At 41.1% G+C, this 25,105-nt stretch overlaps 1 protein-coding gene across 5 annotated transcripts in view; it reads left to right on the top strand.

The window, feature by feature from the left end:
• The window catches only part of znf423 (zinc finger protein 423), a 379,132-nt gene that overhangs the window by 307,621 nt on the left and 46,406 nt on the right, over nucleotides 1-25,105 (top strand). For 3 of the 5 annotated variants that reach the window (XM_087995883.1, XM_087995885.1, XM_043706937.2), the window contains exons 6-7: nucleotides 18,803-18,934; nucleotides 23,957-24,072. The exons of the other annotated variants lie outside the window; for them this stretch is intronic. In XM_087995883.1, the coding sequence (XP_087852009.1) occupies nucleotides 18,803-18,934; nucleotides 23,957-24,072 (248 nt within the window). The remainder of the gene's footprint in view (nucleotides 1-18,802; nucleotides 18,935-23,956; nucleotides 24,073-25,105) is intronic. 5 annotated transcript variants of the gene reach the window in all.

The following is a 25,105-nucleotide window of genomic DNA, read 5'->3' as shown; positions in this document are numbered from 1 at the left end:
GTGAACTCCCCAGGAATATGGGCTGCTGAAACATTGCAGTTGGAAAGATTAGAACAAACCCTTATGCTACAGACAGAGCCATGGTCACTCAGTAGGCCTCAGACATTAAGATCATTTTCATTTACAGCCTTTTTGATCATCCAACCTCAAAGAAAACCTCTGGTTTTATGACTGCTCATGCCAGAATTACCCAATTACTGTTTGCAAGGGGGAAATCTGAAAGCACTTATAACTAGTAAGCAGGGCACATGATCTGTGCGTATGGATTTTTTTCTGCCTACCCCAACCAATATTTTTACAGCTGTTGACATATATTGAGTTACATGTGGCTGAGCCACATCCCTCTGGTATATTCTCAAAGATCTGTTCACCATTAAATGTGCTAGTTTGAAGTAAATTACTCCAACTTAAAGAAAGAACCATACTGTAGCATAGATGTTCCCATTAATAAAAAGAAATTGAGTTTTTGAAAATTGGGTGTGATTATACATGGTGAAAACATTCACCATTTACAAGGGAATCCATTTAAGTACAAGCTGCTGCCTCCTCTTGTGGGTTTGTTTGCCACTACATGTGGCTAATACTCGATATGTCCTTGCCTGCAGTCATTAGACTATCATTTTGGGGACAATCAGTGGTTCAATAAGTCTAGTGTTTATAGAGCTAAGGTTGTTGAATATTCCCTCTGCAACAGGACTCATGGGATTAGGTCTGAAATTTTCATAAATTTACTGTACAAAAACACAGCTGTTTAAAAAGCAACGTTAATAAGACAAGTGTTACAGCAGATACAGATCACTGGACAGCACTGAGTGTCTTAAGCAAAAAGAAGTCCAATAAAGATTGTTGCAAATTTCAAACTGTTAGGTGCATTTTAAAAATATTTCATGCATATTATTGTTTTATTTCTGAGTCAGAAAGTAGCAGGGCAGATTGGAACAATATGAATTCACGTTGTTATTCCATACCTGTAAGTTCCTAATGTCAATTGTGTATTGGAACAACAAATGGACTAGAAGAGTCACCTTAGCCTGCTGATGACAGGGTTTTGGCAGCTGGTAGTTTGCCTCCTTATCTGAGCATTGTATGGTTGTGATTGTTGGTGGGGACGAGGTGGGACAGAGGGTGCGGGGAAAAAAAATATTAAATACAAAATGGATTGGATTACACAAATTAGATTACAGGGTCTGTAGTCCTTGCCTCCTAAATTAAAGATTTGCCTGCTTCATTTATTAACAAATTCAGTCATTAGAACAAAGATAAATTGATAATGGACTAAGTTCTGTTTAATTCTGCTGTTTGCCTTGTAAATAACTGGTGTGGTATAGTGTTCTTACAAATAAACATGGTTTTATCTTAGTTTATTAATACTTCTGTGTGAAGGAAAAATATTATGTTGCTTTCCATTTACAGTATAATTGGCATTACAAATGTAAATACATGTTGCTGTATGTGTTTTCAGAATAACAAAAGGCAAGTTTTTGTGGGAAAAATGACCACCTCAAGGGATTAAAACATAGACATCAGAAATGTAGAACAAGAATAGATCATTTGATCTAAAAGACCCATCCTTTGTACTTTTTATATACAATCTGTGTATCACAGAAATGGTCACCAGCCATTGGATCTCTTGAAGAAAGATTCTACAGGACATTCTGTTGCCTCTGTTGTTCAATTGTTCGTCTGATATTGACTCATGGATGAGACAATTTCCTCCAGTTAAATATTAGTGAGACCAAAGCCAAAGACTCTACATCTTTGACCATGTCTGAAGTTGGGCTTTGCTATTTGTGCCTATGACATGCTACTCCGCCCTAAATATAGATGCCTACCTCATTTCCTCTTATTACAAAACTGAATGACCAACATTTTCACATCATCTGCCTCTGCTGTGCTTCAGCTCATCAGCTGCTGAAATCCTCAACTGAGCCTCTGACACCTTCACACTCAACATTTCCAGTGGTCTCCCTGCATAAACACCCCAAACTGAAAATCAATGCATGCAACAGTTAAAATATTGAAGATTGTATGCCCCTCTGTGAATTTATGATTGAAAACATTCTTGGAAATACCACCACATTGATGTATTTTACCATTTCTATTGCATTTAAGATTTATCCAGTTTTGCCTTCACCCTCTATTAAAGACCATGTTCTTCAATCTAGCCCATGTGGACATACCTTAAATTTGTGTGGAACCAGTGAAAAATTACTCCTAATTATTCCCAGAGTAATGATAAGCTGAACGTCAAGAAGTGAATCTTGAACCCAAGATTAGATCAGATTACTTACAGTGTGGAAACTGGCCCTTCGGCCCAACAAGTCCACACCGACCCGCATACCACCCAGACCCATACTCCTACATTTACCCCTTCACCTAACACTACGGGCAATTTAGCATGGCCAATTCACCTAACCTGCACATTTTTGGATTGTGGGAGGAAACTGGAGCACCCGGAGAAAACCCACGCAGACACGGGGAGAATGTGCAAACTCCACACAGTCAGTCGCCTGAGGCGGGAATTGAACCCGGGTCTCTGGCATTGTGAGGCTGCAGTGCTAACCACTGTGCCACCGTGCCGCCCACTAGATCTTCTGATCTCAGAGGCAAATGTACAAACTCTGAGCCATGGCTCACAATTTACAGTTTCAATTGATCTTTAAGAAGACAATAACCTCTTCCCATTTTGGGGAAGAGGTTATTGCAACAGGAGTCAAATGTCCTGCTTGTTATAACATTATGTTGATGCTATTTAGTATATTCCCAATCTGAACCTTGCAGTGAAGTTAGAAACAGTTTTGTTATGTTGTAATGAAGTTTGCCATGTGTATTATCATTGAAGATTCAAAACCTCTACCAAAAGAGCATCAGTCTACCTGAAGAACGCAAAGAGGTCATTCATTTGCATGACAACAATTGCTATACTGTCAGAACCCTCTGTTTATCTCAGGCAAACAGACGTACTGCTTCTAAATTCCCTTTTTAGAAATCCAAGCTTGGTTACAACATTTACCATTAATGTTTGGACTGTGCTGAAGTATATTTCATGTGCTAGGAGTTGAAAATTCTTTGGATAGAACTTCCATATTTATACCTGGATCCTTGGGCAATCAACAATAAATTATGGACAGAATCTTACTGGGTTCTGAGCAATGTGGGCTATGACGAGATTTGTGGCACAATTGAACAAGAAGTGTTGGGAGACCCACCTCAATGTCAGGGCCACATCTCTCCATTTTGTATACTTTTCACAAGCAGCATGATGGGTTTCTGGCTAGGCAGCAGTGAGTTGGCTATTAAAGGGATTGTTACCTCCTAAATCCCCTGCTGATAGCTCGACTCACTCACTAACATTCAGCTATCTACTTTACCAATCTTGCCAAGCAAGCTAGACATTGTGAAAATGGGACCTGAAAAACAGAACAGGGACCCAGCTTGCTCCAAAGGAACTCTGCGTTGGAGACCAGGCACCAACATCTTGGGGTATGCTCCATGAGATAGACACTGGTATCCCGATATGTGCCAGCATCGAAGAATGTACAGGAGGCATCTGTGTTTCATTGCTGCACCAACAACTCTGACTGTAATGTTGCAGCATTGTACGCTCAGGGACTGGAGCGGGCTGCATCTACAGACGCTTTGCTTGCTGTCTTAGCACTCACTCACTCTGAGTTTACTTGGGCACTTGCATTGACATTTTGTAGTTTTCCCCTTTAGCCAGAGGCTCATATTATTTCTGTCTTGCCATGTAGTGGAGTGTGTGCACAAAGGAAAGAAGTTGTTCATGGTCGTCAGCAGACCTCTGTCAAATCAAGGGGATAGCTTTTGGGGATGCGAGCACAGAAAGCTAAGAGCAGTCTCTGAGGCAGGTTCACCCCTCCTGCAGCATTCCTTTCTCCATACTGACCTCCCCACCAAGCTATCCTCCCCCTCTTTCTATGTGAAGCAACTATGCTCTAATACACTCACGCAAAAGTAGACTAAAGAAACATTTCTAAATGGTGGTAGGATAGGATAATTATTTACACTTCCTTCAGGAATGATTAGACAGGTGTCGAATAGATCTACTAGGATGACACCAGTCCACAGGCTCGGAAACAGTTTGCTAGCTGGACCAGTCAGAGGTGAGGAGCTGAATGTCATATAGCCCATCACCCATGTTGACTCTTCCTGCCCTGTTTGTTTTCCTCCTGGAATGCCTGAATGGTAAGTTTGAAGGGAAATGAAGATGGGTGACGCAATTGTTACTTTTGGTGCAGGTGGGGGAGTTGTCCAGTCGAGTGAATAGGTAGCGCAGAAGGCTTTCAGGGTTAGTGATTTTGGCCGTTCAGGTGGGTGGCAGTGAGTAAGGGAAGATGTTTCAGGCATTGTTAAGAGTGGTCGAACATGCGCCTTGGTTGGAGGTGGTATGTGAGGTATCTGAGAAGATATGATACTTATACTGGCAGGTGGAGAAGATCATTGATCTTTAAATGGCTGAGGCAGCTTTAACCCCAGTGGCAAACTCTGACCAGGTAGCCCTTGTCTAGTGTTGTTGCCTTCACTGCTGGTTCTGGGTGATGAGTAAGCCCCAACTCTCCCCACAAATGGGTGTGATTTCCCCACTACATCACATTCAGGCTAAATGTTACAAATGGATATTTGTGATGGGGGGGTTGGAAGCTTCAGACTGACAGTACTTGTCCAGTACACAGTGAATAATTGCAGAGCGTAGAGTGGAGATATCTGAAAGCGCAGCTACTAATGGTGTATCAGTTGAAGTCTGGGATGCTCAAGAGGGCAAGATTAAATGAGCTCAGCGATTTCAGAGTGTTTTGGAATTGGAGGAGATTATAGATCTAGGGAAGGACAAAACCGTGGAAGGATTTGAAAACAAGAAAGAGAATTTTACCATCAAGGCTTTGTTTAACTAGGAGCCAATGTAGATCAACAAGCAGAACAGTGATCAGTAAATGGATTTTTGTGTGAGTAAGAGCAAATGCGAGAGGCATTAAGATGATCTCAAGTTTGGGAAGGATAGAAGGAAAGACTGGCCATGAATGCACTGGAATAGTGAAGTCTAAAGGTAACAAGGACAAAGATAGGATTTTGAGCAGCAGATAAGCTGAGGCAGTGACAAAGTCAGACAGTGTTGTCGAGGTAGATGTAGAATAGTTTTGGACATCAAAAGGAAAAGAGACATTTGGACTATCAAAGAGCTGCATGTTCTTTTATTAGGGATAAACTTTTATCCAGTACTGCTCAGCAGGTAAATGGGTCCAAACCAAATTGATATAATTTTCAAATGATGTAATAAGATTACTTAAAATTATGTGGCAATATTATGCAATTAATACCTTTGGAAAGTGCTATTTAGTATTCTACTTAATTGTTCTGCCATATAATAATAAGTCACCATTAAATTGCATTATGTAGAATGCAGTAGCCACACAATAGATAAGTTTCTGTGCAAAGTTTATTTCATAAGTTATCTGTTTCACTCCAAGTTTGATAAGGATTAATTTCCATCCTCTCAGTACTGGAGCTAAGACCGGTGTATAATCTCATTCCTCAAGGTTTAATTTATTATTGAAGAATTAAAGAAATGCAGAAGTTAACATTTTAATTCTGTTTGACTTTTCTCTCTATTTCATTTCTCTCAGTCTTTCTGCTTTATTTCTCGTTTCATACTGATTTGACATTGGATTCACCCAGTTTTACTTAGCTTTCTTCTCAACTCTAACACTATTAATTTCAGGATCCTTTAGTCCCATTGTTTAAGCTAAATAGTTGCTTGGCCTGCTTGAAACCTAAACATGCAAGACTAAATCTAACAGCCCTTTTATTGACTTCCATAGCATGTTATGGCCCATTGTGTTTAAGCTAAATTTTTACTAATGCAAGCTGTCATAGTTTGCCATAGATTATTTTGAAACACAACATTCATTTGATCCAATCAGTTGAGAAGTATTTGTCGAATACATTTTAATATTATTTTTAAAATTTTTAAACCTCTAAATTTAAATCCAATGATCAGCAAATAATCTGTGGAATAATACAATGATCACATTCCCCAAGACAGTGTTAATCTAGAATTTTAAATGTTTTTAAAATCTATTTCTCATTCCTATTTTAAAATTCCAATATTGTGTGGCTCAAAAGAGAAATCAATTCTTTCAAAATTTAAACCGATTCCTGTTGAATATCTTATTTTAAAATGTGGTATCATGTTGAAGTAGTAGGGCGGATTAAATCGTTGAAAAAAATGGGGGCATGTTTTATCAGGATTTCAAGAATTAAGTTGTGACTCTTGCTGTTCCCGCCACTACTATAATATTACTTCTTTTCTATCCTCTCATTGTTGCTGCTGAACTAAATAATTTAGCACATACAAATACAAAAAACATACAGGCTAACTCCATTCACTGTGAAATGTTAAAACTTATAAATTAGAATCTTTCCCCACAAAGCAATATTTTCATAAATTTCACATGCATAACTTTGTCTAAAAAACACTTATGCTGTGTTGAGATGCCATTTTTCTTCAAGAATTACCTGTAATTATTAAGTGATAAATACACCATTCTGTATCTTACTGCATCATAGTGCATTAGGATAAAAATAACATCATTTTATAATCACTTCTGTTGCTGTTTCATATCCATTCCTTAGTTTCTTTCTTTCCCTTGTCTCCTCGTATTTTTTCATATCTCAAGTTATTTAGCACTTGTCTTTAAATAGCTTTCTACTGAATTTGTTTTCATAGAGAAAAAGGTAGTTTTAGCAAAACATATGCAAGTAAAATCTCAGAGAAGTATTAAATACAAGGAAATCAGTAAAAATGTACGTACTGATATGGTTTAATATTTAAGTATGTTACGTACTGTATTTTCAGAAACTATCCAGCTTTAGGCTTTAATTCAACCAGCTCCTTTAGATATAAATTTAATAAAATAAATATAAATTTCGATATGATAGACACAGTGACACATAATGTCTAATATTACAGTGAGTTTTCCCCAGCAAATGCTGTGGTCACAATATTGAATAATTTTGAAATCAGCCTGTACCCATGATAGTTGAGTTTATGCATAATGGAAAACCTCTTCGTTCTTGGATAACTTAAGAACATTTTAACAGCAGAAAATCCCTCTCCCTTTCAACTATCTGTGGCTGACCCAGTTTGCTAGCAATCTTGGTGTCATATTTGACCCTGGGATGAGCTTCTGAACACATAACCTCAACATTGATAAGACTGCTTACCTGTTTAATGCCACATAACTTTGGACCCCGTCCAGATCATTTGAGCTAAAAACCCACCCATGCCTCATTATTGCTAAACTGAACCATCCCAATGCACTCCTGGCCAGTCTCCTATATCCCACCCTCCATAAGTTAATGATGATTTAAAACTGCTATCTGTTTTCTAATGTGCACCATGCTATATTTACATACTATGCCTGTGTTTACTTAATTTTCATGTTTGTTTTCAAATCCCTTCATGCTCTTACCCATACCAATCTCTGTAACCTCTTTTAGCTTCACAATCTTTTAAGCTTTCTGTGCTCTTTCAATTCTGACATTTTGAGCAATTCTGTGTAAATCAGTGTGCTAATTGTATTTATACCTTCATTTATCTTGCTATAAGCTCTGGGATGCCCTTCCTAAACCTGTCTGCTTCTTACTTTTTTTCATCTTTTCAGACACTCCTCAAAACCTCTGTCTTTGTTCCTGCTTTTTGGTCATTAGCACAAATATCTTTTTGAGTCATGGGATGTTGAAATCTGTTGCATAACCATCATTTTGAAGTGCCTTGGGACATTTTACAATGTTACAGATGCTATATAAATACAACTTTTTGATTAAAATAAGAAACGTGTAGACAGAAGCCCACCAACAGATATGTGCTGTTAATCAAAAGGACAATATAAAGCATGTTGGAATCTTCAACCAAATGCTGGAAATGCTCACTAAGTCTGGCAGCATCTGTGGAGAGAAACAAAATTAGCATTTCATGGTCAATGATCTTTCATCAGAATGTGCTGTTAATTATAATGATCCAAAAGTCCTGGAACAAGTGTGGTTTTAATTTAAGGCATTTGAGATACTTGAGAACCATCTTAAGAGTGTTTATTGCTGTGTGATTTGTGTATGCACTGTACCACATCAATAAACAGGTATCATGCAATGAGAGCATGAATATTAAAAAGGAAGTCTACTTTCTCATTAAAACTGCAAAAACCACAATAGAACTATGACTATTAGAAAGCTGTTCGCATACATTAAGTATACTATTAGTCTTTTTAGCTAGTACTTTATGTGTCTGCCTGGTCATAAGTAGCAAGGTCACCCCTGCTGCTCTGGGTGCAGGTTCTCCCTGTGCTGCCGGTATTTCCTCCTTTTCCTCCTTTCTCCCTGGCACCATCTTTCTTTCTTCTTTCTCTCCTGAGGTGCAGATGGCCACATTTGCAGGTTAACTGGAACAGCTGGAGGCGCATTATTAGTTCCCTGCTGCGAACTCATATTTGCTTAGTTTTTTTTAACTGCACAGTAATTTATGACTTTTAGCCACTGATGTAGCTGGTACCCTTGTTTTGAACAGACTGATCTGCGTTCAAAATTCATTAGCATTTGTAAAAATGTTGAAAAAGAGGATGCAATTGTCTTTTTAATCAATTAATCAATAATTATTGTTCACAGAGCTATAGCAGCTTTGAAATGTAAACAACATGAACTGTAGCAGACATTGATCCCTAAGGGGATTCTAGACAATATTTATACTAGTGCATTCATCTGTGGTGACAGTTTCTAAGGAGTGCAATAGTAGATCATAACTGCCATGAGTGAGAAGTCAGCAGACTGCTTATTCCACTCCATTTACTGTTTAGAAGGACAATAAATAATTACCTTTGTTTTAAATCTGTGTATTCTGAAAGATTTTAAACTCCAGCTGTAACTTTATACACAAAAGGGGATTAAAGCTTTTATAGTTTTAATTCAATGCCAACAAGATGAACTCCCTTAAGTACACTTTGTATGTTAAATTAACAATGAAAACGCAAATATTTATTTTTTGCATTATTGCATGGCTCATGCAGAAATACAGTGAGCCAGAGAAATGTACGTCTTGCATATATTGGTGAGTTTAAGGAGTGTCTCCCCTTTTAACTTCAGCTTATTTGTATTTTACTTTTAGGAAGCATCTACTACATGTGTTGACAGAATGCTGTGTGTTTTAGCTGCCTAATTACATTAAATGTGGTGATCTGTTCTTGACTTATTGTGCAGATATATGGGTAAACTTTGCTGTCTCAGGGGTTTACATATGTAAGTGTGTTAAGCATTGGGGTGTGGTGCCTTGAAGTGTTTGGATTCACACTTTAAATCCAGATTTTTTTTAATAATTGCATAGGTTTGGATTCCATTCCATGCAGTTGCTTGTCATACTGAACTTATCTTGAGTAGAAAGAGGTAAAAACAATGACTGCAGATGCTGGAAACCAGATTCTGGATCAGTGGTGCTGGAAGAGCACAGCAATTCAGGCAGCATCCGAGGACAGGCAAAATCGACGTTTCGGGCAAAAGTCCTTCATCAGGAATAAAGGCAGAGAGCCTGAAACGTGGAGAGATAAGCTAGAGGAGGGTGGGGGTGGGGATAGAGTAGCATAGAGTACAATAGGTCAGTGGGGAAGGAGATGAAGGTGATAGGTCAGGGAGGAGAAGGTGGAGTGGATAGGTGGAAAAGGAGCTGGGCAGGTCGGACAAGTCCGGACAAGTCAGGGGATCGTGTTGCTGGAGGTTAGAAACTAGGATGAGGTGGGGGAAGGGGAAATGAGGAAACTGTTGAAATCCACATTGATGCCCTGGGGTTGAAGTGTTCCGAGGCGGAAGATGAGGCGTTCTTCTTCCATGCGTCTGGTGGTGAGGGAGCGGTGGTGGAGGAGGCCCAGAACCTCCATATCCTCGGCAGAGTGGGAGGGGGAGTTGAAATGTTGAGCCACGGGGCGATTTGGTTGATTGGTGCGGGTGTCTCGGAGATGTTCCCTAAAGCGCTCTGCTAGGAGGCGCCCAGTCTCCCCAATGTAGAGGAGACTGCATCGGGAGCAACGGATACAATAAATGATATTAGTGGATGTGCAGGTAAAACTTTGATGGATGTGGAAGGCTCCTTTAGGGCCTTGGATGGAGGTGAGGGAGGAGGTGTGGGCACAGGTTTTACAGTTCCTGCGGTGGCAGGGTAAAGTGCCAGGATGGGAGGGTGGGTCGTAGGGGGGGCCTGGACCTGACCAGGTAGTCACGGAGGGAACGGTCTTTGCGGAAGGCGGAGAGGGGTGGGGAGGGAAATATATCCCTGGTGGTGGGGTCTGTTTGGAGGTGGCGGAAATGTCGGCGGATGATTTGGTTTATGTGAAGGTTGGTAGGGTGGAAGGTGAGCACCAGGGGCGTTCTGTCCTTGTTGCGGTTGGAGGGGTTGGGTCTGAGGGCAGAGGTGCGGGATGTGGACGAGATGCGTTGGAGGGCATCTTTAACCAGGTGGGAAGGGAAATTGCGGTCTCTAAAGAAGGAGGCCATCTGGTGTGTTCTATGGTGGAACTGCTCCTCCTGGGAGCAGATACGGCGGAGGCGGAGGAATTGGGAATACGGGATGGCATTTTTGCAAGAGGTAGGGTGGGAAGAGGTGTAATCCAGGTAGCTGTGGGAGTCGGTGGGTTTGTAGAAAATGTCAGTGTCAAGTCGGTCGTCACTGATGGAGATGGAGAGGTCCAGGAAGGGGAGGGAGGTGTCAGAGATGGTCCAGGTAAATTTAAGGTCAGGGCGGAATGTGTTGGTGAAGTTGATGAATTGCTCAACCTCCTCGCGGGAGCACGAGGTGGCGCCAATGCAGTCATCAATGTAGCGGAGGAAGAGGTGGGGAGTGGTGCCGGTGTAATTACGGAAGATCAACTGCTCTACGTAGCCAACAAAGAGACAGGCATAGCTGGGGCCCATACGTGTGCCCATGGCTATCCCTTTGGTCTGGAGGAAGTGGGAGGATTCAAAGGAGAAATTGTTAAGGGTGAGGACCAGTTCGGCCAAACGAATGAGAGTGTCGGTGGAGGGGTACTGTTGGGAACGTCTGGAGAGGAAAAAACGGAGGGCTTGGAGGCCCTGGTCATGGCGGATGGAGGTGTAGAGGGATTGGATATCCATGTTGAAGATGAGGCGTTGGGGGCCGGGGAAACGGAAGTCTTGGAGGAGGTGGAGGGCGTGGGTGGTGTCTCGAACGTATGTGGGGAGTTCCTGGACTAGGGGGGATAGGACAGTGTCGAGGTAGGTAGAGATGAGTTCAGTGGGGCAGGAGCATGCTGAGACAATGGGTTGGCCGAGGTGGTCAGGCTTGTGGATCTTGGGAAGGAGGTAGAACCGGGCAGTGCGGGGTTCCCGGACTATGAGGTTGGAAGCTGTGGGTGGGAGATCTCCTGAGGTGATGAGGTTCTGTATGGTCTGGGAGGTGATGGTTTGGTGATGGGGGGTGGGGTCATGGTCAAGGGGGCAGTAGGAAGAGGTGTCCTCGAGTTGGCGTTTGGCTTCAGCGATGTAGAGGTCAGTGCGCCAGACTACCACTGCGCCCCCTTTGTCCGCTGGCTTGATGGTGAGGTCAGGATTGGAGCAGAGGGATTGGATGGCTGCGCGTTGTGAGGATGAGAGGTTGTAGTGGGGGAGGGGGGTCGACAGGTTGAGGCGGTTAATGTCCCGGCGTCAGTTGGAAATGAAGAGGTCAAGGGCAGGTAATAGGCCAGCACGGGGTGTCCAGGTGGATGCAGTGTGTTGGAGGTGGGCAAAGGGGTCCTCGGAAGGTGGGCGGGAGTCCTGATTGTGAAAGTAAGCTCGGAGGCGGAGGCGACGGAAGAATTGTTCGATGTCACGGCGTGTATTAAATTCATTGATGCGTGGACGGAGGGGGATGAAGGTGAGTTCTTTGCTGAGGACTGATTGTTCGTCCTCAGTGAGGGGGAGGTCTGGGGGGATGGTGAAAACTCGGCAGAGCTGGGAGCTGGTGTGGGTGTAGAGCTGGGATTGGGGTCGGAGCCAGTACCTGGAGTGGGTGTGATGGTGGGGGGAATGGGGGTAGAGTCATGAGCAGGGGTAGTGTTCCCCTCGGGGTTCTGGGGGGTGGGGATAGTGACAGTGGGGTCTGTGGGGGGCGTGTCAGCAGAATGCAGGTGAGTGGCATTGGTGGGGACTGAAGTGGTGGCAGACACGGCAGTAGGGGTGGCGGAGGTCACTGAGCGTGTGGCATCGGCGATGATGTGAGCGGCAGAAGTGATGTCACGTGTGATGCATGAGGAATTGTGAGGGGCGGAAGTGGCTGTGTAAGTGGCCATGATGGGGGCAGAAGTGACATCATCAATCAGCGTGGGGGTGGTCGCTGCATCAGCCGCATGGCTAATGGTATTTCCGAGGCCAGGGGAATCTTCTGGAATGTTCGAGGAGCGCTGGTTATGGAGGTGGGTAGATAAAAGTTTGTTGTACTTACAGTTTTTGATGTTTGAGATGGAATTGAAATACTGTTTGTTGAGAGTATGAATTCTCCTGAGGATGTAGTACAGAGTGGGTCCTTTGCAATTCTGAGAGAGTGTGGCCCTCAGCTGAGGCAGGGCAGACTGTAGAGAGGTTAGGTGCATTGCTGTAAGCGTGGAGCAGAGGATCTTGATGGAGAACCGTTGCTGGAGTTTTTGAATCTGTAGTCCTAGTTTCTAACCTCCAGCAACACGATCCCCTGACTTGTCCGGACTTGTCCGACCTGCCCAGCTCCTTTTCCACCTATCCACTCCACCCTCTCCTCCCTGACCTATCACCTTCATCTCCTTCCCCACTGACCTATTGTACTCTATGCTACTCTATCCCCACCCCCACCCTCCTCTAGCTTATCTCTCCACGCTTCAGGCTCTTTGCCTTTATCTTGAGTAGAGCCTAATCACAATTTTTTTGTTGTACTTAGTTTTCTCTTCATTACTTTTAAACTTTACGAGCAGCTTTGACTGGGAAGTGATTGTTACTTAAGTTGTTACAAAAAAAGTACACTTTTGGTTCATGGTCTGTTGATTAGTAACTCCCTCAGGTGGTTTCAAGGAGTCTGCCAAACATACCCAGAGAAAGTGTACATAGAATGTTAAAATATAAATCAGGAATAGGCCATTCAGCCCCCTCAGGCAACTCAGTAATGTCATGGCTGATCTGCACAGCCATCTCGAGGTTCCACACATGCCAGTTGGTGTGATTAGGATTTTGGGTGCAGAAAATAACAAAGTGAGCATTGCTCATAAGAGGAAGTGTTCTCTCCACATCTATCCTGTCATAACATCTGATATGCTTCAATCAAATCGCCTCTTACTGTTCCAAATTCGTGTGGATACAAGCCTGGGGTTTGTACAACTTTTCCTCATAAAACAACTTTCTCATTCCAAGTATTAGTCTAGTAAATTGTTTGTAAACTGCTTCCAATTTATTTACATCCTTCCTTAAACATGGTGACCGGTACTGTACACAGCACCCCAGATGTAGTCTTACCAGTGTTCTGTATAACTGAAGCATAATCTAAGTTATGGAATCCCTACAGTGCAAATAGAGGCCATTTGGACAATCGAGTCTGCACAGACCCTCCAAAGAGCATCCCACACAGACCTCGCCCCCTGCCCTATCCCAGTAAGCCTGCATTTCCCATGGCTAACCCACTTAGCCTACGCATTCCTGAACACTACAGACAATTTAGCATGGCAATTTAGCATTCCATTGAAAGAGGAACTGGTAGAGGCTGGTAAAACTACACTTAAAAGGAGAAAGTGAGGTCTGCAGATGCTGGAGATCAAAGTTGAAACTTTATTGCTGGAACAGCACAGCAGGTCAGGCAGCATCCAGGGAACAGGAGATTCGACGTTTCGGGCACAGGCCCTTCTTCAGGAAGGGCCTGTGCCCGAAACGTCGAATCTCCTGTTCCCTGGATGCTGCCTGACCTGCTGTGCTGTTCCAGCAATAAAGTTACACTTAAAAGGCACTTGGATGGGTATATGAATAGGAACAATTGAGAAGAATATGGGACAGATGCTGGAAAATAGGGCTGGAATAATTCAGGATATCTGGTCAGTGTGGATGAGTTGCACTGAAGGGTCTGTTTCCGTGCTGTATATCTCTATGACTTAATCTTTCATTGTTCTGTGGGAGGAAACTGAAGCACCCACTGGAAACTCATGCAGGCATTGGGCGAATATGCAAACTCTACACAGATAGTCACCCAAGACTGAAATCAAATCTGGGTCCCTGGTGCTGTGAGGCAGCCGTGCTAACCACTGAGCTACTGTCCGATCCAACCCAATCCTCTCCTTTTGTATTTGAAATGAATTGACTTGAATTGAATTGAATTCCCCTCACAGTAAATAATAACATTCTTACTTGCTATACCTGTATAATTGACTTTTGCGATTCTTGTATTGAATTGAATTGAATTTATTGTCATGTGTACAGAGGCACAGTGAAAAGCTTTGTCTTGCACACAATACAGGCAGATCACATAGTTAAGTAGCATAGATAAGTAAATAATAGATAAACAGCAGCAAAAACAAAAACACAGGTACAAGTGAATGTTAAGAGTTTGTGAGTCTATTCAGTATTTTAACAACAGTAAGATAGAAACTTTCAAAACCAGCTGGTGCATGCGTTCAAGTTTCTGTACCTTCTCCCCGATGGTAGAGGTTGTAGAAAAACATTGCCAGGGTGGGATGGATCTTTGAGATCTTTTAACTTGAGCAGTCTGATGCCTCTGCATTTCAGAGTTCTGCAATATGTCACTATTTAGATTTTCTTTATTCTTCCAGCCAAAATAGACAATGCCATACATTCCCACATTACTTTCCATTTGTAAACCTTTGACTGCTCATTTAACCTATCCATTTATTTTGTAATGAACTTGTGACCTTTTCACAACTTACTTTGCTACTTATCTTTGTAATGTCAGCACATTTGTCCCTTCATTCAAGTCATTTGTATGAATCGTAAATATCTGAGGCCCCAGCACAGATTGCTGTTGAGAACCGCTCATTATACTTTGCCATCTGAAAAAGATCCAGTTATGTCGATTCACTGCCTCCTGTTAGCCACCCAGTGTTCTATCTATCAATGTTATCCATAACACCACGTGGTTTTATTTTCCATAATAATGTTTGATGTGCCACTTTATCAGGTGCCATCTACAACTCTAAGTACAATGCATCCACCAGTTCTATTTTATCCACGGCACATTCCACTTCCTCAAAGAACTTCTAATAGATTGTTAAATGCAAATTTTCTTTCACAAAATCATGTCATTTCAAACTTATCTGAGTGTGTTGCTGTGACTTTTTAAATACGATTCTCACATTTTCACTCTGTGTAGATGTTAAACTAACTGGTTTGTAACTTCCTGCTTTCCATCTCCATCCTTTCTTGAATAACTCACATTCCAGTGGGACCTAGTCAAAGGAGTTCTAACAAAATAAAAATTGCAATTTATAAACCATTAACTACTAACAACCCAGAAGAAATAGCTCCATTTCTTTGAATGGATTGTCCCAAATATATTATGTCCTTGTGTTCTTTGATAATGTTGATGTGTGAAGCAGTCAAGACCAAAACGTTGTTTGATTTCAAGGAGGAAGTTGGATACAGCACTTGAGGCTAAAAGGATTAAAACAATTTGGGGAGAAACAGGCACAGGTTATTGAGTTGGATGATCAGCCGGGATCATTATGAATGGTGGAACAGACTCAAAGGGCTCAAGACCTACTCTGCTTCTATTTTTGATGTTTCTGTGCAAGTGCTTTAACTACATGAAAAACGTTCAACACTGTTAAAGATATTTATGTTCAACCAGAGAGAGACTAATCCAGTCAGCAACATTGGAGTTGATAAAGGTACCAGTTCTGAGGGTGTAGATCATTTTATTAGTTTCCTAGATCTATTTGTTCTTCATGGTGACAGTCAGGTATTAAGAGGAACTTGGTTGGAGATACATGAAAGAATTTAATGTATCAGAGCAGTAGAAGTGATAACAAGGTTACAAAATGCTATTTCATGTTTCTATTATTTGTGTGACTGAACTCTCTGTCAAAGGCAAATCTAACCCACTACGCAATGATCTCCACCAAGACCCACAACATAAATTTAGTTAGGTCTCTACATAAACACCACACTCATTCTCAAATTCTCACACACATCCAGCATGCACTGACATACCCCAAACTCCAAATACATAGCTACCTTTTCAACCTTTTGAACTGGTGACCTTGCCTAGAGGATGCTTTCCTGTTGTACACTGATTTTAAAAAATATTGAGAAAAGCAGCATTTGCACTTGATATTTTTTTGCTGACCACACTACTCTTGCACGCATGCTTTTTTATATTTGTAGCATTCATCTTTTTAGAAGCTTTGTTTCCAATGCCCTCTTTATTCTGTTTGCATACTATCATTCTCCTTAGAAGAAGAGAGAGGCTGAATAAGCTGGGACTGTTTTCCTTGGAGTGCTGCAGGCCGAGGGGTGACCTTATAGAGGTTTATAAAATCATGAGAAGCATGGATAAGGTAAATATACAAGGTCTTTTGCCTGTGGTGGGGAGTCCAGAACTAGAGGGCATAGGTTTAGGGTGAGAGGGGAAAGATTTAAAAAGGACCTAAGGTTCAACTTTTCACACAAAGGGTGGTGTGTGTACGGAATGAACTACCAGAGAAAGTGGTGGAGGCTAGTACAATTACAATGTTTAAAAGGCATCTGGATGGATATATGAATAGGAAGGGTTTAGAGGTATATGTGCCAAATGCTGGCAATTGTGGCTAGGTTAATTTAGGATATCTGGTCAGCATGGACTGAAGGGTCTGTTTCCATGCTGTACATCCCTATGACTCTCTCTCTCTCTGTGCCTCTCTCTCTCTCTCTGTCTCTCTCTCTCTCTCTCTCTCTCTCTCTGTCTGTATCTGTCTCTGTCTGTCTGTCTGTCTCTCTCTCTCTCTCTCTCTCTCTCTCTCTCTCGCTCTCTGTCTCTCTCTGACCTCTGTGTGTACCTACAACAAATAGACTTCAAGAAGGCAGTTTACCACCACCATCTCAAGGCCAACTAGGGTGTGGGCAATAGATGCTGGCACACCTGGCGATGATCAGGGTCCATGAATAAAGTAAAAGAACACTCAGCTCCCCACCCCCCCCTCTGGGGGCACTACTCATTGACTCCCTCCTCATATAATCCTGCAAGCATAATCACAACACCCACTCATTCACACACGCACAATCTGTTCTCCTCACCCCTGCCACAAAAACCCCACTCTGCTCTCCCCCCCGCCCCCCAACCAAATCAGAGGAAAGTTCTGCGGCATTTGCAGTGTCACAAAAAGAGATAGCTGCTGCTGAGGCTGTAAGAGAAATGTGCAGGTCTGCGCCATGTTACCGTTTCTGAGCAGGGTTTGAGAGGTTGATGCAGAGTTGTTCCGTTTGTTGGGGCCAAGCAGGAAGAGGGGAAACCTCTCCAGTGATATCATGGGAATGGTCTTTGCCAGTGGGATTCCCCTCTTTGCGTCATGAGCATCCAGTTGCCATCTCCCCCTGCCGCCGACCCCCACCACCACCACCCCCCCCCCCCACCCCCCCGAAATCTGAAGGTGGCTACTCTCTTGAAGCTTCTGGTCTCCCCACACAATGCTGGGAAACAGTTCCGCCACCAGCTAAATGCCACTGACCCCAGGAAGTAGCCCTTCATTGGTCTTTAATTGTCTATGTTCACCAGCCACCTCTGCTTGGCAGTATGCCAAGTCAGTAACTTTCCTGTTGTTGAGAAACTTCCCAAACAGCAGGATTGCATCAGGGAGCCATCCTGATATGACTCTGTGGCATTTATCAGCACGTATACCTCCTAGGAGCCTTCAGAGAGCCAGTAAAATTACATCTAGTCTCCAGCAGGAGAAGAGAGGAAGAGGCATACTTGGCATAAGATATATTTCCAATTACATTTTTCTCCTGAAGTTTGTAGTGAATTCATTACCTTCTGACAAGTTTATTGTTGGACGACAATTGCTGGATTGCATCAAAAATGTAACCAATCCCAACCCATCTCTAATTGACCGATAATGTTAGCATTCATTGTAGCCTATCAGTGTTGTCTAACTGTTAAAGAAAGCAAATGTTAACACTTGGGTGCTATAAAATTGGTACATTTAGCTTTAGCCTCAGTAAAAGCGCAGTAGGGAAGGTGTTAGGTTTATCCAATCAAAAACATCTGTGGTCAGTGCAACTAATCCTGATTTGGTGACAGGCTGTTACCAAGACTCAGCAGGGTCCTAATCTGCTGTCATCAAATCTGATAGGAGTAATAAATCTGTCAGCTCCAAATGCTCATCTTCAGCTGCCAGAAGTATCCCAAATCCATGATATCTGTAAAAAAAAAACCGACAGTCATGGTTTAAGGTCAGAGCAATGTTGATTTGTGTTTTCAATATTTTAATGCTACTTAAATCTTCACGCCTCTTGCAGGTGCAAGATGTATTTTAAATATTGTAAAATACAAATGCTGATGATGGCACAAATGCATCATAACCAGCCTTAGAGCAAACATACAAATATTATAGTATGCAATAATAGATTGGAACTTTAATGGTTTTGAACAATATCTAGGTTTTTTTTATTGACACCTGCCATGATGATACTTGGTACTTGGTTTAGATTGTTGGTTTTCAAATATAAATTTCAAACAGTTTCATTGTGTACCCCGACTTCCAGCCTATAATTTTCTTTAACTAACTGTTATATTATTTGAACTTTACAGAGGAAGGCATCAATCATGAGTGCAAACTGTGTAACCAGATGTTTGACTCACCAGCAAAGCTACTGTGTCACCTGATTGAACACAGCTTTGAAGGGATGGGAGGTACTTTTAAATGCCCTGTTTGTTTTACAGGTAAGTTGCATACAATAGAATTTGTTTTGATCTCTTCCACAGTTGAATCAGAAGCTATTAATTTTAATTGTGAATACTGAATAAATTAAGTTCAATTCTGAGAGCATTAGAGTAATTTCTGCAAAATAAATGAAAAAAATTACTCTGCTTGAGGGTAATACTGGGCTTTTAGCGACAACATTGATTACTTGTGGCTGTGAAATCGCTGCTTTTGCTTTATCAATATAATTAATATCAGTCATTGCAGTCTAATTCCACTTTTCAAATAAAGATTCAGAAATGTTGATGCATTTTATTCAAAGTCACATTGACTACATTCTATGCTTGTTTATGGAGGTTCTTTAGGATTTGAAGTTGGCAATGAGGTGCACATTTGGGAGTCTAAATGCACAGATCATTTGAAGCTACTGCACACTTAGTAACCACTATCAAAAAGGCTAATGAAATGTCAGCCTTTATCTCGGGGTGGTGGGGGGGCTAGGTTACAAAGGGGAGGAAGTTATGCTTCAGTTGCACAGAGCCTTGTCAGATCCCATCTGGAGTCATGTGTGCAGTAGTGGGCACCACCCCCTGGAAAATATATATTGGCTAAGGAGATGCAACACAGACTCACTCAAATGATACTGGAGCCTGGTTATCTTTTAAGGAGGTCCTTAAAAGAGGATATAAAGATGGGAGTTGAAGGGGTTGAGAAACATCATTCTAGAGCATGTAGGGAAGGTGATGGAAGACATCTCTGTAAATGGTAGTATGATAGAAGGGCAGATATGCAAGAGCCCCAAGTTGGAGAAGCAAAGAGTTGTAGGGAGAGGGATTGTAAGGATAGAAGAGATTACAGAGACAGGGAGGAGTGAAGCCATGTAAGGATTTAAATGCGAATGAGAAGTTTAAGTTGGAGGCACTAGGGGAACCAAATGTCAATATAGTTCAAATAGCACAGCACTGTTTGGATTTATGTGATAGGATACAATGCCAAGTGAACTGAGGAATACAGAGTTTGGAGGATGGTCAGAAAAGTATTGGAACGTTTGAGTCTCTAACATTTTAAGAGTGAGGGTTTCAGCAGTAGTTGGCCAAGGCAGCACTTGAAGTAGTCAATGTTACAGTGGTGGAAAAGACTTTTATTTTGTCTGAGTATACAAAATTACTCCTATTGGGTTGATAGGGTGCTTGAGACTAAACCGTTTGTTTCATGTTGAGTTACTGGCTGACGATGAACTGAAATTCATGGCAAGGTTATGGAACTTGCAGTATGAGGTGACGACAGTACCACTGGAGGAAATCATGACCCCTTTGAAGACTGGATGTTTGACAAGCAGTTTGAAACCACAGGCAGCAGACAAGGCTCTATGGAGGTTATGGAGGTATAAAGCTGGGTATCATGAGCATACATGTGGAAGTTAACCCTATGGATTTGGATGATGCTGCTAAGGGGCATCATGTAGCTTAGAACAGGAAGAGGGCCAAGGATAGATCCTCAAGCTTAAGGTTTAATAATGCTGAACCAGAATGAGAAACTGTTGCAAGAGATACCAATCAATTTGTGTTCAAAGTAAGTGTGGAGCAGAGCCAGAGCTACTTCGTTGTTGTAAAAATGGAGAAAAGAAATTGGAAGTGGATAATATGATCAAAAGTGGTAAAAGCTGTAGAGAGGATGAGGAGAGAACATGGCACCACATTTTATGTCAGAGAGAATTTATTTCCGACTGACCAGAGCGATTTCTGCCATAAAATGGGCATAAACCTGATTGGTGAGATTCAAATGTTGAATCAAAGACAATATTAGGAAAGATGTACGAAAAGCACTTTCAGTAATACAAAAGCAAAACACAGTGAATGATGGAAATCTAGAATGAAAGGAAATGCTCAGCAGATACACCAGCATCTGTAGAGAGACAAATAGTTCAGGTCATGATTTTTCAGAAGGATGTGAAAAAGTTGAAGATATGACAAATTTTAAACAATTACAGATGTAGTGGGAATATAAAAGAATAAAAGGGATGATCTGGGGTTGGAAGCAGATGGGAAAGACTAAATGACCAAAATGGTTAACGATGCAAAATTGACTAAGATGGTAATTGTAACAGAAGTAAAGGAACAAAAGATGGCCTTAGTGGAGACAGAATCATCACCTGCGACTGTTGTCTAAAACGAAAGAAAAGTTGGGGTCATAGTTTATGAATTGTTGAACTCAGTATTTGAATCTGGAAGGCTGTAAAATTCCGAATCAATGGATGAGTCCTCTTCCCTTCAATTACGTGGCTCAAGGGTAGGATATAGGGAACCTGAAGCGGTTTAACTTCATGCAGAAATAGGAAAGCAACAGATACAATATGGACAGCAGGATAGTGTTGACCTTATTAATCCAAGAACTGCTTGTACTTGCTACCAAAAGGTGAAGATGTTTTGGTGGAAACTGAATGTGGGGGTTATTCTCACTCTTCAGTGTGTTTCTGGATTATGAGCTTGTTCTTGCAGAAAAGAGCAAGGCCAAGGGAATTTGATGGGACCAGTCAAATTCAGCGACAGATGGCCAAGTAAGGTTGCTTGCAGAAATAAAGATGTAACCATACTAGATGGAACAACCAGGATGAGACAGAATAAACTTTCTACCAGGGAAAAGGGCATTAAAGATGAGGGAATGGGTGAATAAATGGGCAACTATAGAGGTATCATGGTAAATTACTGGCTTTGGTCTGGAAATTTGGGAAATTAAAAGTACTGTAGTGAGCAACTTCATCAAGAGCTTATTCCAGATCTGGTCTGGTTTCACCTCACTGATTCTAATTAGTGTGTGGTAGCAATATTTGTAGTCAAATTTAATATTTCATACTTGCTGTTTGATTCAGCCTATATATAAACACTAATAATGGCAGGTCATAAGCTACACCTGAGGCTCCAATTCATTGCACGTGTACTTGCAGATGGGCCCTCAGACAATCCATACACACACTGTGCTTTATACCTGCAGCCGCATTGATCAAATGTACATAGCATATTTCTGTTTTTGCTCATGTCTTACACAGCTTCATCCTATTACCACATAAACTAGGTAGGAAGTCCCTTACCAAACCACAAAAACAGAGAAATAATATGATCATCTATGTAGTGCATCTTGGCCTCGTGTTCTGTTTTTATTAAATATTACAAGCATCAGCAATAGGTGTTTCTGTCCCCAAAGGTGCGATATGATTCTTAAACACAATAATATTAATCTGATTCTGACTTAAGGAAAAATTAAAATGATTCGCTCTCTGGAACTGTTAGATTCATTATTAATTTTGTGGAAAGCAGATTTACTCCCTTCTTACAAAACCGTTAATCATTTTTGATTGGAATTGTCAGTCTTTCCTTATTTCATATTGGAACCATGTCCCTTTAAGGCCACATTGCAGCTAGTGATGGTTCAGGAGTGAAGATTGGCTATTTGAGCTGTGCTGAGGCACTATTGTAGTTTTAGATTTCTGCTTAGTTTTCTGCCTTAATGGACAAACTTTTATTGCTTCAAATTAATGGAAAAGGTTGTGAACTAATTTAGTGTCACACATTGCTTTTCATAACTTTGATTAAAAACACAAATAGGATTTCAATAAAAAGTATAATTTTTTTGTTCAGTGCAGTCTGGAGTTGGATCCACTTAAGTTTTATACTTTACTTTGAAAGATTTAATGAAGCTCTGGTAGTGCAGTGTTAGTGTCCCTATCTCTGAGCCAAGAGGCCAGGTTCAATTTTTCCTGCTGTAGAGATGCATAATGATATCTATGAGCAGGTTGATTAGAAAATATATTACTGAAGATTTCAAGTATAAAGTGCCCATCTCATGATAATATTGCCTTTCTTACTAAGCTAACTTTGGCAAAATGTTGACCATTACTTTTACAGCCACAGCTTAAAAATGTGTTGCTGGAAAAGCGCAGCAGGTCAGGCAGTGTCAAGGGAACAGGAGAATCGACGTATCGGGCATAAACTCTTCTTCAGGGCATAAGCCCTTCGGGCATAAGCCCTCCTTTACAGTCACAGATCTGTATAAAATACAATTCACTAGTCAAAGTCCAGGTGTTATCTCCACTATTACAACTATTTACATTATTTGATTTTAAAAGATTTGGTTAACTTGAATTAATTTAGCAATGGTGGGGGGGAGGCTTATCAATAGATTCCATAGTAGCCCATGGTTTGTATAGTTCCTTTGCAAATAATTTTATATAACATTAGACCAATGACATGCTACTCAATAAGAGATACGGCTGTCCAACAACCAAATTAATTTGTCATTATGTTTTTGCCTATGCTGATGTAAACTCAGGCTATAAACATTTTAACACAAAGCTATTGGACGTCTACCTCCCTGACCTATGCTGCTCCACTAAGATTCACCAATTGGAGGACCTATTGGCTTCAGTGTAACAAATAAAAGCCAATGCAGCACTCTTCACAACACTTCGTGAAGTTGAGACTTTATGGTGTTCACAAAACCAATGCCTGACCATCTATCACTGATGGGTGCAAACAGATAGTGCTTGTTTCTAATTTCTTCATTCAAGCATCCCTCTCTTTGATAAGCACAAGTCACTAAAACATACCAAAAAAAAACTGATCTTTGATTGCTTTTATCTTTTCATTGTTTTCTTTCCTGTTGGCACATATTAACATTTGAATGTTATTTGAATTGGCACAGTGAATAATGGCTTCACTGAAGATGGCAGGTTCATTTCTGATGATCCATCCCAGGACATAGACCAATAATTAGCACCCCTAAAAAGGCATCTTCATGTGTGCAAATTAAAAAGAGCTCCGTATACAAGATGTTATAAATAAGTGAAGCACTTGCCTTGAAATATTAAATTATTAATATCACCGACATAGTGGATTAAATTTAGTGAAACAAAAAAATGATTTATTGATAAATATCACTCGATCCATGGGGGATTTGGCTCAGTGTGGTAGTAATAGACATACAGCTGGGAATGGCAGCCAAGTTCTGCAGCAGATGCACTTCTGATCACTTTCAATTATTTTCAGTCTTCGTGCAGGCAAACAAACTGCAGCAACACATCTTCGCTGTACATGGGCAAGAAGATAAGATTTACGACTGTTCGCAATGTCCACAGAAATTCTTCTTTCAAACTGAACTTCAGGTATCCTCAAGATACATTGCATCCGATTACTTAATGGTTAAGCAAGGCAATGAATAACTAACCTCATGCATATTTTACTCTTAACTCTATTTGATTAATGAGGAATAAATATAAATTATTTGTCAGTGCTCCATGTCACTGAAAATCTGTCTCTTGGGTGATTTAACTGTTTAAAAAGGAGTTATAAGACTTATTGTTGACTTGCATACTCCTGTGGTAAGATATGTTTGCTATGTTATTATTTGTCTACCCAAATATTTCTAACCTGTATGATTTTATCTAACTTGTGGGAACTTGAAATTTTAATGCTGTTTTCTCCATTACTTTCTGCACAGGTCTTGCCTTACAATGTACCAATACAATTGTTTCATAATCACAATAGCCTCTTGTGAAGGTCTTAGATTTATGTATGCTGTGCATAGTGAGGTCTTAGTTTCTTTAAAATCTTATCAAAAACAAATCAAGATGAAGGGTTTTGAGATAAAAAATCACTAGAGAACATTTATACCCATCATGTTGGTGAGGCTCTGCCAATAGTGATTATTTACATTGATGAGGATTGACTCAATATAATGGAGACATTTTCTGTAACCTCATGGGCTCTGAAAATCGCAGAAGCTCCAGTATGCTGCCTCTCAGGTCTGCTATGATTAGTTGAGCTGCCCAGTTTGTACAAGGCAGAACAGTCACATTCTGCTTTTAAAAGAGAATATTGCTTTGTATTTATACAGACACATTTGGTGGACTGACATCAAGCAAAGAAGGTCTGAAGCGTCATATGCTTTCATACTGGTATCTGTATTATCTAAGAAAGCCAGAATTGCATCCAGCTTTATCTGGATGTTATTTATGGTGCATCCATTCTAATGCCTAACTAACTGATAATCCATTCTTGGTTCCTATTTTTCTTTATTTATTCTTGGAATATGGGGGTTGCTCGCAAAACTCAGCATTTATTGCCTATCGCTTTTTATCCTTGAGAAGGTAATTATGAGCCCCCCTTCTTGAGCAGCTACAGTCCGTGTAGTGAAGG

The sequence above is a fragment of the Chiloscyllium plagiosum genome, unplaced genomic scaffold (genome assembly GCF_037043375.1).
Source record: "Chiloscyllium plagiosum isolate Xiang-an unplaced genomic scaffold, Cpla_swu_hap1 HiC_scaffold_17, whole genome shotgun sequence".
In the NCBI taxonomy this organism is placed as follows: Eukaryota; Metazoa; Chordata; class Chondrichthyes; order Orectolobiformes; family Hemiscylliidae; genus Chiloscyllium; species Chiloscyllium plagiosum.
This window is presented reverse-complemented; position numbering and strand designations above follow the sequence as displayed.